The 19,071-nt window shown below is 46.5% G+C and overlaps 1 protein-coding gene across 1 annotated transcript in view; it reads left to right on the plus strand.

The window, feature by feature from the left end:
• The first annotated feature begins 741 nt into the window (after positions 1–741).
• LOC124805022 (splicing factor, arginine/serine-rich 19-like) overlaps positions 742–19,071 on the plus strand; it is a 189,173-nt gene continuing 170,843 nt past the window's right edge. Inside the window, exon 1 of the mRNA XM_047265433.1 lies at positions 742–2,251. Within this exon, the coding sequence (XP_047121389.1) occupies positions 742–2,251 (1,510 nt within the window). The remainder of the gene's footprint in view (positions 2,252–19,071) is intronic.

The raw sequence follows: 19,071 nt of genomic DNA on the forward strand, positions 1-19,071 counted from the left end.
TCTTAGAACATCGCGGCGCGGCGCGGCGGGCGAAGCCAGGCAGACAACGGGCGCGCGACGCCGGCCGACGCGCAGGCCTTGTGGCCGCGGAAGACCTCCCGTTACTTCCTCGCCGACAGCGTGGACTGCAGGAGCACGTGGCGACCTGCGCCTTCTCTTGTGCGACAGCTGCGAGTTTCTCATCGCCGCGAACTATCTTACCGGGCGTTTTTGTTACAGCTAATTGTTCCGCAATCGAAGTACTGGTTGAGGGATAGTAGCGACGAGGGTACAGACGTCGCGCGGGACAGTTCCTGTCGCGCCCGCTGCGCAGTGGGACAGCTGTTGGCCAGCTTCGGCGTGAGAGCGCCAGCCGGCGCTGTGGCAACACAAGCCGAGCGCAGCTGGGTGTCCAGTTAGCACCTGTGCGCGAAGGCGGCTGTCGATTGCGAAGCTGTCTCGAACACCTCCAGTACAGTCAGAAGCTCGCGTCGACGCGGATCCCGCCGCCGGACGGTTGCCGGTAACGTTCTGACCGGCCCCTCAGTTACTCTGGAGCACGCTACTGGGCGGCCTGTTGCACACGTCTGAAGTTTGTAACCGACCAGGTTGTCATCTGCCGACGTTCTAAAGTGCCTGTGCGCTCGTGTACGTGTAAACGGTGGCATTCCACCTTCGAGAGTATCTGTCGTGCGAAATTTGGTACTGAGGAACTGCTAGGAGTGTGCATCTCTGTCGCTCGGGAAAAAGCGCTGTTGTGAGATGGAAGGCTCTCGAGACGGGACGAGTCCGATAAGGGCGGTCAGCGCCGTGAGGGAGGAGGCCGGCTCCCGCGAGGGCAGCCCTCTGCGCCGCCAGGGGGCCATCAAGAGGCACGACTCCCCGCACCTCACCGGAAAAGCGCGGCGCAAGAGGCGGCGTGTCGGGCGCCGGGAGAGCGACAGTGGGAGCCCTTCGGACAGTGGCGGCGACGCGGGCACCTCGGACGGCAGGGGGCGCGGCGACAGCTCCGAGAGTCCGCCGGGAGAAGCGGTCGACCTGCAGGAAAGTCAAGAGCACACCGGACAGCTGCGCACGGCCGCGCCAAGTCGGGCCGCAGTGCGACCTTCCGAGTTGGGGCTGAGGAGAGCTTCGTCGCTGACGACGTTGGATTCGCCGAGGTGTGCCGAAGCGAGTGCAGAGCGCAGCCCCAGCGCCGAGCCGGCGGCCGCCGTTGGCGACGAGTTCCTCCGAAACTTCCGGGAGAGCAGGCGCCAGTCGGCAGCCGGCATCAGTCCCGAAGTGGCGGAGCGTGACAGACGGGAGAGTCAGCTCAGCTCCAACTACGGCAACGCCTGGGACCTGCGCGGCGTCGGCAAGGAGTCCGAAGCCGAGGAGAATGCCGGCGACGCACCCGAAGCACTCACGGTGACTCCTCCCTCGCCTCGGGAGAGGGTCGAAGCGGAGGATTCTACGTACGAGCACGCGTTCTTCTTTCCCGGAGACGTCTGGAGTGCCTCAGAGGTGGAAGAGCGGTCGAGGGCAGAGATGTACGCACCGGAGACGCCTCCGGACGCCGCCGAGGAAGCGCGCCCGGGACTGAGCCCGCGCGGCGACGACAGTTCCGAGAAGAACGGCTCCGGGTTCCTGTCGGTGCTGAGGGCGTACCGGCGCAGCCTGTCGAGGGAGGCCAGCCCGCTGGAGGCGATCGCGGGCAGGGTGCTGCACCGCCGCGGCCGCTCCGCCTCGGGCGACGCGAGGGGCGCGGGCGAGCAGGCCCGCCAGCACAGGGACTCCAGGTCGCTGCTGGACGTCGTGCGCCACATCGCCAAGAGCAGGACGCCGCCGCCCGCCCCCGCCCTCCTGGACTCGGCAGGCGGCGGCGCGGAGGCGCGGCGGCGGTCGCGCTCGCCCTTCCTGGCCATCCTGGGGGGCGGCGCGGGCCGCGACAGCCCCCGCGGGCCGGCGCCGCCGCCTCCGCCTCCGCCGCCGCGCAGGAGCAGGTCCACGTGCGACGCCCCCAGCGTCGCGGCGGCTCCCCGCGCTCCGCGGCGCTCCTCCAGCGCGCGGCCGGTGCCCGCGCAGGTGGCCGCGGCCGCCCAGCTCACGGCCGCCATGCGTCGTCGCCGGCGGCGCCTCGCCTCCAGCAGCGACTCCAGCACCTCCAGCTCCAGCGCTAGCGTCACCAGCAGTAGCGCCCCAGCCGCCCCCTCCAGCAGCTCCGACGGCGGCGCCACCTGGAGGCGGCGCGGCACCACCGGCAGGTCCTACTCCGATGCGAGCGGTAGCAGAGGTGAGTTGCGGCTTTACCCGACTCAGCTTGAAACTAGCACATTCACTATACTTGCAGTTACTTGTAACGCCCCACCCATCACTTATCTGGTTTTGGCGTGTGTCCACCCCAGGTAATTGACTAACATATCAACAGAGAGTGCAAAACTGCCGCAATATCGGATAACGCAAAGAAAGTAATAAGGCCCTGTGGCTCCTGATTGAACTGCAGTGGCAGTGTTGAATTTAATTGATTCAGAATTGATCACTTTTAACTGAAACTAAACTTTTAACTAAAGCTAATACCAGATGCAAATGTTGAACATAAAATTAATTAACAAAGTGACTTGGGATTTCAACTACTTAATTGAAAACAGATGCAGTCGATTATCACAAATTTATTTTAACTCACGACCTTCAATCATCACATTACATGACTCTCCTACCAGGCAGTGGTAACAAATTGCGTTTGTGTGGAGTAAAGCACAATAACTCAAAAGTAATTCCTATCGACTGACCCGGGCGTAATGCGAAGTGCGAGAAGAATTCTACAATCCACGGCCCATGAAACCCTCGTGGAAACTTTGCCGACGTGATCCGACAAATTAATCAGTGGCCAGAGTGGGCGCAATATCACCGAATACAGCATGGCGGAGTGGCAGTTGTGCGGACGTCGGCCGACCTCGTGGTGCTGCAACGCTGCGCTCGTCTATTCACTCCTAGCTATCTTGCTCAGTACATAGCTGAACCAAAACTTCCTATCTCCAAGCTCAATCGTTCCATTTGCTAAGTCCTAAACTGCAGAGATGCTCACTCTTCCTCAGGCAAGCTGAGTATAGAACGCCACGTCCGCACTCTAGGCAAGCTCGGAACGGGAGTCCACTACGGAGACTACTCCCAGTCCACTCTTCGCCTCGGTTTTCCCTCCAGCAAAAACACTTACGCTAATAGCAGCGCAAGTGGCGTTAATTATGCGTCACTTCCCAGCGCCGACCAATGCCTGCTCTGGGAAGTGAACAAATTCCCACAAAATTTCCCTTCCTCTCAACTTCTGCTATTTAGCTCCTCCCAGGCCATCCATCAAGGTTATCGTCTGCACAAAACACCAATTTTTCCGGAATTCTGACTCCCAGGAGAGTACTTAAGATTCCTTGGTCCTACGTTCCCATCGGAGGCCGGTATATTTCATTCTGTCGCTCTTCACCTGATTTACTTCAGACTCTGTGGATCGTGAATTCAGCGTGAAGTTGCTATAGTCACAAACACGCATATTTTGACCTGTGTTGACCGCTCCACTGTAGCTTTGCACGGCTTTCTCGCATGTTTCACTGAAAACGGGACGACGGACATTTATCAACAGGCGTACAAGTTCTCCATCTGCTTCCCAGTACACCAGCATGGGGTCAACCACCCACACACTGTCACTCATCATTAAGGCAGCTGGAGGCCGTGCCCTGTTACCGCTTTCTCAGAGCTTTAGCCGCCCTAAGCTGCCAATTGTCGCTTCCCTTCGCCACTCCCCAGCTGGCCACGGTCACTCGAATACTTCCCTGGGATAAACTAGCCTCCAGTAAATCGACACGTTTCCACAAAGTTTTCATGTCATGTGAATTACTTTAAAACCATCACCCGACATTAATTATTCCAATACGTCCATACTATACCCTCTACAAGATGCATTGTGCCTTGTCAGTTATTTTTGTTCAGCCCTACTGTTCGCTCAGCATGAGTTAGGTGATCTTTCATGACTTAATGTAAGGGGCGTAGTTCTTGCCATCTTACATACCTAAAGCGGGTCGTTTAGTAAACAGTTCCACAAAGATTCGAGATGTTCAAACAATCTGTAAGCTGCCTGCCGATTTAGGCACTACTCGAAAGTATGCAGTGCACTTGCTGGTAGTTGTAGATGGCGGCAAGGTCGTATACCATGCTAAGTACTGTAGGTGGCTGTCAACTGAAAACGAATCAGAAGGAAAGGAACAAAGTATTTGAAAACTAATCGACAGAACCCACTGTGAGAGAACACTGTCTATGCCTTTAAGGAAAAATGTTTGCAGGTGCCTATGGAACCTTCATTGTGCCCAGACGTGCACCTCTTCATCCAAAACAAATCGTCGGCCACGAATGTCTTTCCTTGTGGCTCCAAAATATGGAAATCGCGTGATGAGAGATTGGAACTCTACGAAAGGTGTGTGAGGGTTTCCCAGCGAGTCGTCCACAGAATAGTCTAAAGAACAGGCACGCCAGCTGCAGGAAAGTGGTGACGACATTTTCTTTGACTGCAAGGACCTGCTGCTCAGTCATCCTCTGGAACACGGCCCCACAATTAACGCACGGCGGTACGTCGACATCCTGCAAAAACTGAAGTGGTCCATCAAGTCCAAACGCCCACGAACGTCGACGGGCGCCTTCGCTCTGTTCCAGGACAATGCCTGCCTATTTGCTACAAAGATTGTTTCAGCTGCACTGCAGAAGCTTCGTTGACAAGCCGTCACACATCCTCTATGCAGTCCATATTTCTCACCGTCATATTGTCTCACATTGGGATAAATATGTAAACAATTATGGCGATTACTTTTGAAAAAAAATAAATAGTTTACTTATTGATTTTCCATCTGTCTCGTTTTCATTTGATTGCTAGTTCTAACTGTAGATTTCAGAAAGGTCGCGTGCAATGCTAGTATAAAATTGGTCGACGTAGATAACAACGACATTGTGTTCTCACTTACACTACGTGATCAAAAGTATCCGGACACCCCCAAAAACACACGTTTTTCATGTTATGTGCGCTACTGCCAGGTAGTTCATATCAACGATCTCAGTAGTTAAAATTACCAAATAAACCGCAACCAGTCCCGCAAAATCATGTTTTCTTTATTTACTCTTGCAAATCGATTTCAACTGATTAACAGCCATCATCGGTGTTTTCAATTCTATGTTCCCTGACTAGTGACACTGTCTTAAGCACAAGTCAAACATAAAGTGATCAACTTATGGTTTACGGCCGCTGCACAACTTGGGAACCATATGGAGCCCACCATTCAGATCTCAGTAGTCATTAGACATCGTGAGAGAGCAGAATGGGGCCTTCCGCAGAACTCACGGACTTCGAACGCGGTCAGGTGATTGGGTGTCACTTGTGTCATACGTCTGTACGCGAGATTGCCACACTCCTAAACATCCCCAGGTCCATTGTTTCTGATGTGATAGTAAAGTGGAAACAGGAAGAGAGACATACAGCACAAAGCGTACAGGCCGACCTCGTCTGTTGTCAGACAGAGACCGCCGACAGCTGAAGAGTGTCGTAATGTGTAACAGGCAGACATCACACAGGAATTCCAAACTGTATCAGGATCCATTTCAAATTCTATGACAGTTAGGCGGGGGTGAGAAAACTTGGATCTCATGGTCGAGCGGCTGCTCATAAACCACACATCACGCCGGCAAATGCCAAGCGACGCCTCGCTTGGTGTATGGAGCGTAAACATTGGACTGTTCAACAATGGAGAAACTATGTGTGAAGTGACGAATCACGATACACAATGTGGCGATCCGATGGCAGGGTGTGAGCATTGCGAATACCCGGTGAACGTAATCTGCCAGCGTGTGTAGTGCCAACAGTAAAATTCGGAGGCGGTGGTGTTATGGTGTTGTCATGTTTTTCATGGAGGGGCTTGCACCCCTTGTTGTTTTGCGTGGCACTATCACAGCACAGGCCTACATTGATGTTTTAAGCACCTTCTGGCTTCCCACTGTTGAAGAGAAATTCGGGGATGGCGACTGCATCTTTCAATACCATCGAGTACGTGTTCATAGTGCACGGCCTGTGGAAGAGTGGTTACACGGCAATAACATCTCTGTAATGGACTGGCCTGCACAGAGTCCTGACCTGCATCCTACAGATCACCTTTGGGATGTTTTGGATCGCCGACTTCGTGCCAGGCCTCACTGACCAACATCGATACCTCTCCTCAGTGCAGCACTCCATGAAGAATGGGCTGTCATTCCCCAAGAAACCTTGCAGCACATGATTCAACGTATACCTGAAAGGGTGGAAGCTGTCATCAACGCTAAGGGTAGGCCAGCACCATATTGAATTCCAGCATTACCGATGGAGGGCACCACGAACTTGTAAGCCATTTTCAGCTGGATACTTTTGACCACATAGTGCATGTATAGCAGTTCTAGTGTCTGCTTCACACAAATTTCAATCCATTTACTAGTCACCTTCATCAAACGCCAGATAAACACAAGAACAAAGGTCGTACAAGCCACGAGAATACTGCATAGTGTTATAATACTTACAGCAAGTTCGAAGCTTTCGAAAGTAGACGTGATTATTCGTTATAGGGTTTCAGAGGCAAAAAAAAATTATATATATATATATATATATATATATATATATATATATATATATATATATATATATATGATAGTACAGCATTACTGGGTGGGAACAAATGTCTGGGGTTGATCGGCTGTCTGGCATAAGTCCTAAAAACTCTCAGGAATAAAAGAGACGCAAGGACAATCTTGCGAAGAATTACAGACTCAAGCAGAGGCTAGGAGACAATCACTTCGTTGTAGCAGAAAATATGATCGGCTAAATAAGACAGGGAATAAGTTACGTGACAAAGATCTCGCCTGCAATATGATAAATTTTGCGAAATGAGATATTTCTATATATATTGTCGCCTATTGGAACACTTAACTATGCCGTTAGCTTTCTAGGATTCAAACATGAATATTATTTAAATCAACTTAGCCATAAATACTATGTGGAAGAAAAGCGTGTACGGGAAAACTCATGTATTTTCGAAACTGCTGCAAATGTCGACATAAGATTTTAATCAAACCACAACAGGGATAGGTATTATTATCATCGATATTTTGTTATATGATCTCAGCTGATTATTGTCACGTATGCATAAATAAATATAGGGTGTGATACGGCTACTCGCGGAATGGAATCACACGAAATTGTGAGCCTAGTGTGGAATTATTTCCATAAAACTAGAACTAACTCCTTGTCACTCGCTAACCCTTGAAAAAAAGCAGTGTGGTATGATATTACGCATGGTATAATTTGTAGTTAAACTTCTCGCTAAAAGGGGTGAGAAATAAAAATACGAATGCCAAACGGGACACCATTCCGCGAGTAGCTGCATCAAAGTCTATATTTATTTATGCATTCGTGACAAACTAGATTAATTTTAGTCTCCGCAGTCTCGCTTTCGTACTTCGTACAAATCCACGAATGTTTTCTCAAAACTTCACTGGAGACCAGAAAATGACATATCATTTCTTTCAAAGGATTCTCGATCACTGGTGAGATTGTACAGTTTCTATACTATCTCAGCAAATAAAAATGTTACCAGCGAAATCAGTGATCCCTGAGAGATCACTGAGCAAAATACTTATTCGCCACCCGGTCCGGCGATGAAAATGAAAATACCCACTTTCCCACCCTGTATACTGACAAGAAACTGGTAAATCCCTCTGCCGCTAGAGGGCTCCGAAATGTAGCGTGCACCATTGCGGTGTGTAACGTAAGTGTTCGGTGCGTGAGGAAGCGTGCTGTAATCGAGTTTCGAATACTAAGAGTTCGTCCACACGTGGAGCACGATAATGCCAGGCCACACAAAACGGCTGCGAGATTGGCAACCGTCCGACGCCTTCACCGTCATCGATCGTCCTCCATGCAGTCCCGGCTTGGCTCCATCTAGTTTTCATCTTTTTACAAAAGTTAAAGAACACCTTCGAGGACTTCAGTCTGATAGTGATAAAGCGGAGGCGAGGCTGTGCGAACAAAGTCAGACACTCCACCGTGACGGTTTGGACAAACTGGTCTCTCGTTGGGAGAAATGCGTTCGTCATCAGGGATGCTATGTTGAAAAATGAATATGGAGCAATGAAGAATAAAGATTTAGGATGTTAGTAAAGTTTGTTTTATTTAAAAAACCTTAAGAGTTTTCACATAAAAAATTCGGAGGCACTACTTTTCATCACGCCCTCATTATTATTATTATTATTATTATTATTATTAATCGTGTGTCCTGATAAATATCACTACGGTTTAAGTCATTATTACTAGAATGTACCAATACTGACTAGAAAAATACAAAATAAAAACAGCTCAAGCTCTTCAGGGCCTTTTGGAGTTAGTTATCAAATGTCAGTCGCTACGAGCTCTTATACACACACTGTTGAAATTATAAGTCTGTTTCGTGCAAGTAAGTGCATCACCAGGGATAATTCTTGGCAGTATATTAAAGTAGCGACCCAACCCGGCTTCGCACGGGTAGCATTAAGTATTAATGGCCATACGACTTGTCTGGCGTACCGCATTTTGTCATCGAAAGCAGGAAGCTGAATCATCCGCTGCACTGCGGAATGAACGTAGGTCTCCTGTGTGTAAAAGAAGCAAAGTTACTGAAGAGATTTTTCGGAAAACATTTTACTTACATCATAAAAAATCGATCTCAAATGATTGCATGTAAACTATTTGTTAAAAACATTTGATAATTTCAAATTTTCTCAAACCACAGCCTAATGAGGTGGTTATTTTTTCGTTATTGCCCATACTGAATTTATTACTACACTTCAAATTTGAGTAACTCATTGCTACTTGTTCGAAAAATTTTCAGTAAATTAAGAGTGAGAATCGTGACTTGGTAATCCAAGGGAAACAGAAATTAGCAGTCTGAAAGTGTCGTCATATTGCGAAATATGTCCCTGAAAAACTTATAGAAGTATTTCTAAATCACGTGTATTCGTTCACAAGAAATTTCTGAATCCCATTCAAGCAGGTCGTGACCTTGTCTTTATGGTAGTGATTCATTTATCAGCCTTCTTTCTAATTTGAATGTCTTCAAACAAATAATATCTTCCACTACACCAAGCAGAAAATCGTGATCGCATCTGTTTTTCACTCAAGGAAAGTAGACAGGTAGACAGCTGAAAATTGAATCATCTGCTGCACCGCTGCAAAACTTTGTTCATACACACATCAAACAAAGTTTTGCATCACGTCGGTTCCGAGAGTTCCGAAATCTGTACAGAAAATTGGAATAGAGATCAACATAAACATCATTTCCGCCCTTTTTATTGCTCTTGAAAACCACACATTGCATGTTGTACCACCATATAGCGAGACCTTCAGCCTTGCTGCACTCGCTGAACAGTGTGTCTAAGGCATTTTGCCTGACCGAGTTGCCTCCAAACACGTATCCGACGATTGTCTTGTTGAAGGCACATCGGTGAAGAGAAGTGATGCCAGTCCCGAGCGGTCCATTCGGCATGTTGTTTGGCCCATCTGTACCGCGTTGCATGGTGTCGTGGTTGCAAAGATGGACCTCGCCATGGACGTCGGGAGTGAAGTTGCGCATCATGCAGCCTGTTGCGCACAGTTTGAGTCGTAACACGACGTCCTGTGGCTGCACGAAAAGCATTACTCAACATAGTGGCGTTGCTTTCAGTGTTCCTCCGAGCCATAATCCGTAGGTAGCGGTCATCCACTGCAGTAGTAGCCCTTGGGCGGCTTGAGAGAGGCATGTCATCAACAGCTCCTGTCTCTCTGTATCTCCTCCATGTCCGAACAACATCGCTTTGGTTCACTCCGAGACGCCTTGATACTTCCCTTGTTGAGAGCCCTTCCTGGCACAAAATAACAATGCGGACGCCATCGAACCGCGGTCTTGACCGTCTAGGCATGGTTGAACTACAGACAACACGAGCCGTGTACCTCCTTGGTGGAACGACTGGAACTGATCGGCTGTCGGACCCCTTCCGTCTAATAGGCGCTGCTCATGCATGATTGTTTACATGTTTGGGCGGATTTAGTGGCATCTCTAGACAGTCACTGTGTCTGTCATACAATATTCACAGTCAACGTATATCTTCAGGAGTTCTGGGAACAGGGGTGATGCAAAACATTTTTTGATGTGTGTATAATTCTGTAAATCATATTATTAGGACTAGCATATTTTTTGGCTGTGCAGTTGTTCTGAAGCGACTGTATAATCAATTTGATGTCACTTAGGCGACCTGCATGTTTGTAACCAGTTATGCAACAGGGGACGTGGAATCCCAGCCACATTTCGTTCCTAGAGAATCTCCACATTACCGAGACGTGAATGGTAGGCTAAAAGGCAGAATTGAAAGAACGTGACCCAGTAGGTATTCGATCCTACAGCATTTTGACTTTTAACCAAACGCTCTGCCACCACCAGATTCGAGTTTGCCTAAGCTTTCTACTGCCTCAAGGCACAGGCTACACTCTAGAGTTACAATAGCTTTTCGCTAGGTGGCAGTTGCATCGTTCGCACATCATAGCTTTAATTCGTCGTGATTTAGACAATTTATTCGAAATGTTTATAAATTACATACAAAAACCTTCCTCGTGAATCAGTGTACCTATTTGTTAAAACCGTATCGACGTAAGACGTTCTGGTTAAATGTATAGCGATACTGTTTCGTCTCTGCCCCGTTAACTAACTGCATTACGTCCAGCTGAATATCTTTAACACGACCATGCGCCTCACGTCCATGCTGCGGTCTCCAAACCGTGTTTATCGCCCCCGCTTGCCTTGCTGCAAGTTAAAGAGAACCGTCGTCGAAAACAGGGTATACCACCCTGACCAACGTGACCAGTGCGCTCATAAATGGCGTCTTGAAACCAGCACAAGCTACTGAGGTGCGTGTTTATTTACAGACAAAGAGTTTCGGCGAAGCGCTCATCTACAGGTTACGAATACCAGTACATCAAGTTAAAGGAATATTCCCTGGCCTCGAGTACATATCTATAATCAGTTGCAGTTTTTGTCAGCTAGACATTGACGCATAGATGCACGTATTAAGTGGCAGCTGTCACAAATGATAATAATCGTGCCGTTCTTTAAATTTCATGTAGTGTTATTTTTGGATCATGGAATTTAGTTCTCTGTAGTCACCGGTATTATTCTAGACTTAACCCAAGTGGACGGATCTGAAGCAGCGCGCAGTGGCCGCGTGGTTTAGGACGCCATGTCACGGATTGCGCGGCCTCTCCCGCCGGAGGTTCGAGTCCTCCCTGGGGCATGGATGTGTGAGTTGTTTTTACCATACGTTAGTTTAAGTAGTGTGTAAGTCTAGGGACCGATGACCTCAGCAGTTTGGTCCCTTAGGAATTCACACACACTGACTTGGACATTAGATGAGGATATCAATACGTGAACAGCGAGTAATCGGAACTATGTGAAGAATGTTAAGTAGCTGAAACGTGTCGTCGACGTGGGTACAACAAAGGTCACGAAGATTGTATGCAGCGCGGACTTGAAACGGATACCTCCGTACGAATCATATACTGAGGAAAACAGCAGCAGGACAAAGACCAACTACGTGCTGTTTTAACCTGTAGAATTAGATACGAACAAAAGAAAAATAACTTTACAAAAGTGAATCACAAATTAAGAACAAGTGAAGAACAGGTCTTACTCTAACTAGTACTCTGACGTACAAGCAGCACTGCAAGAATGAGTGAAGGTGGAAAGCAGAGACAATATCCTTCGTAGCGTCACCAGTACCACGCTGGGCTCCCGATCACAGTCGCTGTGCTCAGTCTGGTACATATGCACCCGTGCAAACATAGTTGACAAGGCATCAAGCGAAACGTGTAGGGTGGTCCTGTTACAAATGATATTAAACCCACGCCGCTTGTAAAACTCTACTCTACCAGCTCGCAGGCATATCGCCACCAGATATTCGTCGTGAAGTAGCTGTCGACGCAGAGAGAACAACTAAGGCTCATCAGCAAACGCATTAATTACTTGGGGGCATTACAGCAGCCTTAAGACTGATATCTAGAAGAAGTTCCCTCGAGATCACATCGGTCTTGCAAACAACAGCATTTACAGCAAGGAAACAGTCGTGGGTCTCTTGACTTGAGAATAACTTCAGCTGGCCTCTCCATTAGGAAACCCTCACACCTGAGCATCAACTCATTTAGTTCCTGTAGAAATCACACAATTTTCTTCTTTCTGGAGTTGGAAGACACGGGAGTAAACTTCAGAAATGGCATTTCCTTGTGTATACCATCAACTGTAAAATTTGTTAACATCGAGTACAGATTTAAGTGTCAGAAAGTCTTTTCTCAAAGTATTTGCATGGACCGTAGCCATCTATGAAAGTGAAACGTAAACGATAAATAGCTTAGACAAGAAGAGAATATAAGCTTTCGAAATGTGAAGAATGCTGAAGATTAGGTGGGTACATCAAGTAACTAATGAGGAGATACTGAATAGAATTGGGGAGAAGAGAAATGTGTGGTACAGCCTGATTAGAAGATGGGACTGGTTGGTAGGACACATTCTAAGGCATCAAGAGGTCACCAGTTTAGTACTGGAGGGAAGCATGGGGGATGAAAATCATAGAGGCAGACCAAGAGATAAGTACAGTAAACAGTTTCGGAAGGATGTCGGTTGCAGCAGTTACTTGGAGATGATGTAGCTTGCATAGGACAGTGTAACATTGAGAGCTGCATCAAACCAGTCTCTGGACTGAAGACCACAACAGCAACAACCATCAACTGTGACAGACTGTCAACTATGCCTTCCCATCTTGCAGAAAAGAAGATGTGGATGCGACTCCGAGTGCAGTTGAAGTCACTGGATTTTGGTTAACAGGAGTGTAATTTAATTATTCTTTTTTTAATTCCTTTTTAATGATAAGAACTTCGTATTGCACTTGTTTCTCACTCGAACAAAAAAAAGTCCATAAAATAAAGAAAAAGTTATCCATATCCTTCATTTGTTTCACTTTAGCAGTTTCAACAGTTTAAACAGCTTCAGAAGTGAAATAGGCGCTGATCGTTGGTGAGCCAACGTCAAAACAAGAATTGGACGGTAGTGTCCTACAGAGGATTGGCAAAAAATATAAGTACGTACAACAAGTACGTTAAGAACAAAAGTACAAAGAATAAATAGCAGAAGTGAAACAGATTTGTTAGTACAAATGTAAAATAGCCAAGCCTGAGAGCCGCAACACAGCTTCGTTACAGAATCAATCAAATAGAGTGACATCGCTAAAAATGAGTATGAGTGTGATGAGCAGCAAACAATGAACTGTCAAACGCAAAGTCAACCAACATATCGATGACATGAAAGACACTGAACACGCCTCTGTGTACAGTGGGAGCGCTAGCGTGTTATATACTGTAATGGAGTCTGCAACAATTGAAGCGCAAGGATGCATTAAACGTTATATAACCAAATAAAATTATTAACAAATGCCTTTAAGCACGTGACAAACGATGCGTCAAATGTTAACCAACTAGTATACTACGTAGTGAAAGCGGAAGGAGAACTGCTGAAATTTCATTAAGACCCCTTCAAACGCACCGATTTATAGGACAACCGACCGACCGAGCAACCGACCAATTTCGTGCAATCTACACAAGTCCCGAGCGACTACACTCAACGATTATAGAGCTGCCCTATTGTTATGATTTGTTCACTTAAATTCATTGAGTTTCCGTTCTGTGAGATCCGGTTTGGTTTCATACGGAAAGAAAAAGGATGTTCTGCTTTGGTTGTTTTAGAGGGCCGGCCAGGTTGGCCGAGCGGTCCTAGGCGCTGTAGTCTGGAACCACGTGACCGCTACGGTCGTAGGTTCGAATCTTGCCAGGGGCATGGATGTGTGTGATGTCCTTAGGTTAGTTAGGTTTAAGTAGTTCTACGTTCTAGGGGACTGATGACCACAGAAGTTAAGTCCCCTAGTTCTCAGAGCCATTTGTACCATTTTTTTTTGTTTTAGAGGTAACAAAGCCAAAAAACGCCGAGAGAGAACTATGGGCAAAGAAATGGGTAATGCAAGGAAATGCATCCACCCTCTTTCTCTTACTTAAGCAGCTTGGTACCGATGATCTTCGTTATTATCTGAGAATTGATGCATAATGCACTTCGGTGCTGCAGAACGTCATCAAAACACTCTTAACTGAACAGACTACAGTCATGATACATGAGAGGCTGTCAGCTACGAGGAGAGTCTGTTAGCTGCATTACGAATGCAGAAATTAAGAGGACTCCAGTGCTGTTGTATCCCCACAATTGTTAATTCAAATGATTCCGGGAACCTCAAGGCGATTTAAAAGTTGACTGAGGAAATGCATCACAGCAAAGCAAAATAAATAAAACAAACGATGTTCATGTAAACGTTATTACTTTATTTATGCACATAGCATAAATACTGGAACACCCCCTCTTTCAGATTCTGAAGGTGGCAGGGGTAAAATACAGGGAGCGAATGGCTATTTACAATTTGTACAGAAACCAGATGGCAGTTATAAGAGTCGAGGGGCGCAGTGATTGCGAAGGGAGTGAGACAGGGTTGTAGCCTCTCCCCGATGTTATTCAATCAGTATATTGAGCAAGCAGTAAAGGAAACAAAAGAGAAATTTGGAGTAGGAATTAAAATCCATGGAGAAGAAATAAAAACTTTGAGGTTTGCCGATGACATTGTAATTCTGTCAGAGACAGCAAAGGACCTGGAAAAGCAGCTGAACGGAATGGACAGTGTCTTGAAAGGAGGATATAAGATGAACATCAACAAAAGCAAAACAAGAATAATGGAATGTAGTCGAATTAAGTCGGGTGATGCTGAGGGGGTTAAGTTAGGAAATGAGACACTGAAAGTAGTAAATGAGTTTTGCTGTTTGGAGAGCAAAATAACTGATGATGGTCGGAGAGGATATAAAATGTAGACTGCCTATGGCAAGAAAAGCGTATCTGACGAAGAGAAATTTGTTAACATCGAGTACAGATTTGAGTGTCAAGAAGTCTTTTCCGAAAGTATTTGTGTGGAGTGTAGCCATGTATGGACGTGAAACATGGACGATAAATACTCTGGACAAGAAGAGAATAGAAGCTTTCGAACTGTGGTGTTACAGAAGAATGCTGAAGATTAGATGGGCAGATCACATAGCTAATGAGGAGGTAATGAATAGAATTTGGGAGAAGAGGAATCTGTGGCACTACTCGACTAGAAGAAGGAATCGGTTGGGATCAAGGGATCACCAGTTTAGTACTGGAGGGAAGAGTGGAGGGTAAAAATCGTAGAGGGAGACCAAGAGATGAATGCACTAAGCAGATTCAGAAGGATGTAGGTTGCAGTAGTTATTCGAAGATGAAGAGGCTGGCACAGGATAGAGTGGCTTGAAGAACTGTATCAAACCAATCTCTGGAGTGAAAACAACAACGTACAACAGGACCAGGAAGCCGCGCGGAGTGACCGCGCGGTTTGCGGCGCCACGGATTGGGCGGCCCGTCCCGCCGGAGTTTCCATTCCACCCTCGGGCATGGGTCTGTGTGTGTGTGTGTGTGTGTGTGTGTGTGTGTGTGTATTGTTTTTAGCAAAAGTTAGTTTAAGTAGTGTGTAAGTCTAGGGACTGATGACCTCAGCAGTTCAAATGTTCAAATGTGTGTGAAATCTTGTGGGACTTAACTGCTAAGGTCATCAGTCCCTAAACTTACACACTACTTAACCTAAATTATCCTAAGGACAAACACACACACCCATGCCCGAGGGAGGACTCGAACCTCCGCCGGGACCAGCTGCACAGTCCATGACCCTCGGCAGTTTGGTCCCTTAGGAATTCACACACATTTGAATATTTGAGGAGCAGTAACTTTAAGACACTCATTTCAGATTCGAAAAAGAAAGAATACACATGGTGGGGGCGCACATCATCTTATAAGTACAACAACAGACACAGAAGAAGTCAAGGATTTAGCACCTGTTTCAAATGTAAAAAAGCATCCAACACTTTATTTTCCGTAGGAGAAGACTTTGATACAGGCTGGATTCTTATAACACTTACAACAATAGGCAAGTATACTTTTTATGAATTAACGTCCATTGAATGTCGAGATTTCAATTTTTAGATTTCATTTCCAGTAAATATCGCAAATAAAACCTAAAAACGGAAATACGGTAGATCGACAGACTTTTATCCACTCGTGTGCCACACGAAACCGTTATGGATTTCTTGCATCTCACCAGGTTTGTGATATCCAGAGCCCGCGATACTCCTACCAAGCTCATAAAATTCTCGTATTTTACAAAAAATTCCCGTACGCTTTGAAAAATATTGCATTCGTGGTACGTTATATTCCACATCTCTAAAAAACACTTAATTTACAAGAGAAGCAGAATAAAAATATCAACAAGATTTTGCACCTATGATTCAAATTCGAAGTCCACTTCTTCTTCTTCTTCCTTTATTGTTTTATACAGAGTAGCCGAAGTCATCTTCTGGTACATTTCATGCGTTAGCTGAGAAGTTTCGTGTGTACCCCTTGTTTTTTGGACCCTCTTGAATACGCTCTGATGGAAAATGTACTCCATTCAAAGTACTGGTTTGCATTCGGTTCCTGATTTTGGTTTTCATGAGGTTTACCTGAAATTAAGCATTACTGTGACAGTTAACAATTCCACTAGGGATTCCAGAGTGTTGTAGTGTAAATTACTGTTAACTGTTTTCCACTTACGTGAGAATATCATTTGAAATAATATTTTAGCGCTTTGAGAGTCAGGTGACCGCTCAACTTCTGAAATTTAATCATCTGAACTGCGAAATGGCCGGACGGGGTGGCCGAGCGGTTCTAATCGCTAGAGTCTGGAACCTTGCTTGGGCATGGATGTTTGTGGTGTCAAAAAAAATGGCTCTGAGCACTATGGGACTCAACTGCTGAGGTCATTAGTCCCCTAGAACTTAGAACTAGTTAAACCTAACTAACCTAAGAACATCACACACATCCATGCCCGAGGCAGGATTCGAACCTGCGACCGTAGCGGTCTCGCGGTTCCAGACTGCAGCGCCAGAACCGCGCGGCCACTTCGGCCGGCATTTGTGGTGTCCTTAGGTTAGTTGGGTTTAAGTAGTTCTATGTTCTAGGGGATTGATGACCTCAGAAGTTAAGTCCCATAGTGCTCAGAGCCATTTGAACCATTTTTTTGAGTGCGAAACGTTATACAAAACAAAGTGATCCGTTATTGTTAGCTTCTGAATTTTTTTTTTCTAGAATCAGGCTTTGAAGCCTTCTTCTCGAATTAGTTTTGAGCCAGGTCGGCGGCATGGCGCGAAGTCTCTCTGGCTGAGTTTGATGACTGACAGAAACAGCTTTGTCTTTAATCGTGAATCCGTAACAGCTTATCCGCATTTTGTTAAATATACCGGGTGAATTAATTATTTCCCCATCAAATGTGTATGATGTATATTTGATCAAAACTTAGACGTTAGGCAAAATTATCATATCTTCGCGTACGATATTTGCTTTTGGAAATTGGAAATTTGTGGTAAGGTCTTATGAGACCAAACTGCTGAGGTCATCGGTCCCTAAGCTTACACACTACTTAATCTAACTTAAACTAACTTTGGCTAAACACAACACACACACAAACACACACACACACACACACACACACACACACACACACACACACACACACACACACACACACCCATGCCCGAGGGAGGACTCGAACCTCCGACGGGGGAGCCGCGCGGACCGTGACAACGCGCCCGAGACCTCTCGGCTACCCCGCGCGACGTTTGCTTTTGCCTCATACAAACTGTGAAATTCTGGTATGCGTACGAGAATGCTCATACAAGTCACAACTATGCTCCTCGCACATCATGTCCCCACAAATATCTGCAGCATGAATTCTGTCCTCAAAGTTTCGTCTACCCCACATCCCATCAAATACACTAGAACAGCATTTAATCCCGCGCGCAGTGACGAAAGACATCGTTTATGGAGCAGTTGCCACAACAGCGGTAACACGGCACAATTTGTTGGGTGGGATGGATTGTGACGGGGGAGGGAGGGGGCGGGGTCCGATCCGGTTGTCGTGTCAACCACACACGGAAACTTCGTCGGTCGGTCAGTCAAACGCCAACACACGTCCAGTTTGTCGTTCGGTCGGCTGGTGCTTGTGTTTATGGTGGCGCCATGGGCCAGTGGAGAAGGGGCGATACGTTGAACTGTCGTGTATATTGACGGGAGGGTGGTCGCCGGAAGCGCGTTACTTACAAGGGAACCTCCCCATCGCACCCCTCTCAGATTTAGTTATAAGTTGGCACAGTGGATAGGCTTTGATAAACTGAACACAGATCAATCGAGAAAACAGGAAGAAGTTGTGTGGAACTATGAAAAAAATTAGTAAAATATACAAACTGAGTAGTCCATGTCAAGATAAGCAACATCAAAGACAACGGGACTCACGGAGCGCCGTGGTCCCGTGGTTAGCGAGAGCAGCTACGGAACGAGAGGTCGTAGGTTCAAGTCTTCCCTCGAGTGAAAATTTTAATTTTTTATTTTCAATTTATGTGACAAACTCTTATGTTTTCATCACTTTTTTGGGAGTGATTATCACATCCACAAGAAAACCTAAATCGGGCAAGGTAGAAGAATCATTTTACCCATTCGCTAAGTGTACAATTTAGGTGGGCCGACAACATATTCCTGTCATGTGACGCACATGCCGTGACCAGTGTCGTATAGAATACATCAGACGTGTTTTCCTGTAGAGGAATCGTTGGACCTTGCGATCAAATGTTTTCGGTTCGCATTGGAGAGGCACGTCCTTTCGTCTACTAATCGCACGGTTTTGCGGTGCGGTCGCAAAACACGGACACTAAACTTATTACAGTGAACAGAGACGTCAATGAACCAACGGACAGATCATAACTTTGCGAAAATAAAGAAAGTAAAATTTTCAGTCGAGGGAAGACTTCAACCAACGACCTCTACTTCAGCAGCTGCTCACACTAACCACGGGACCACGGCGCTCCAGATCTCACAATAT

Source organism: Schistocerca piceifrons, chromosome 7 (assembly GCF_021461385.2).
Source record: "Schistocerca piceifrons isolate TAMUIC-IGC-003096 chromosome 7, iqSchPice1.1, whole genome shotgun sequence".
NCBI classification, from domain to species: Eukaryota; Metazoa; Arthropoda; class Insecta; order Orthoptera; family Acrididae; genus Schistocerca; species Schistocerca piceifrons.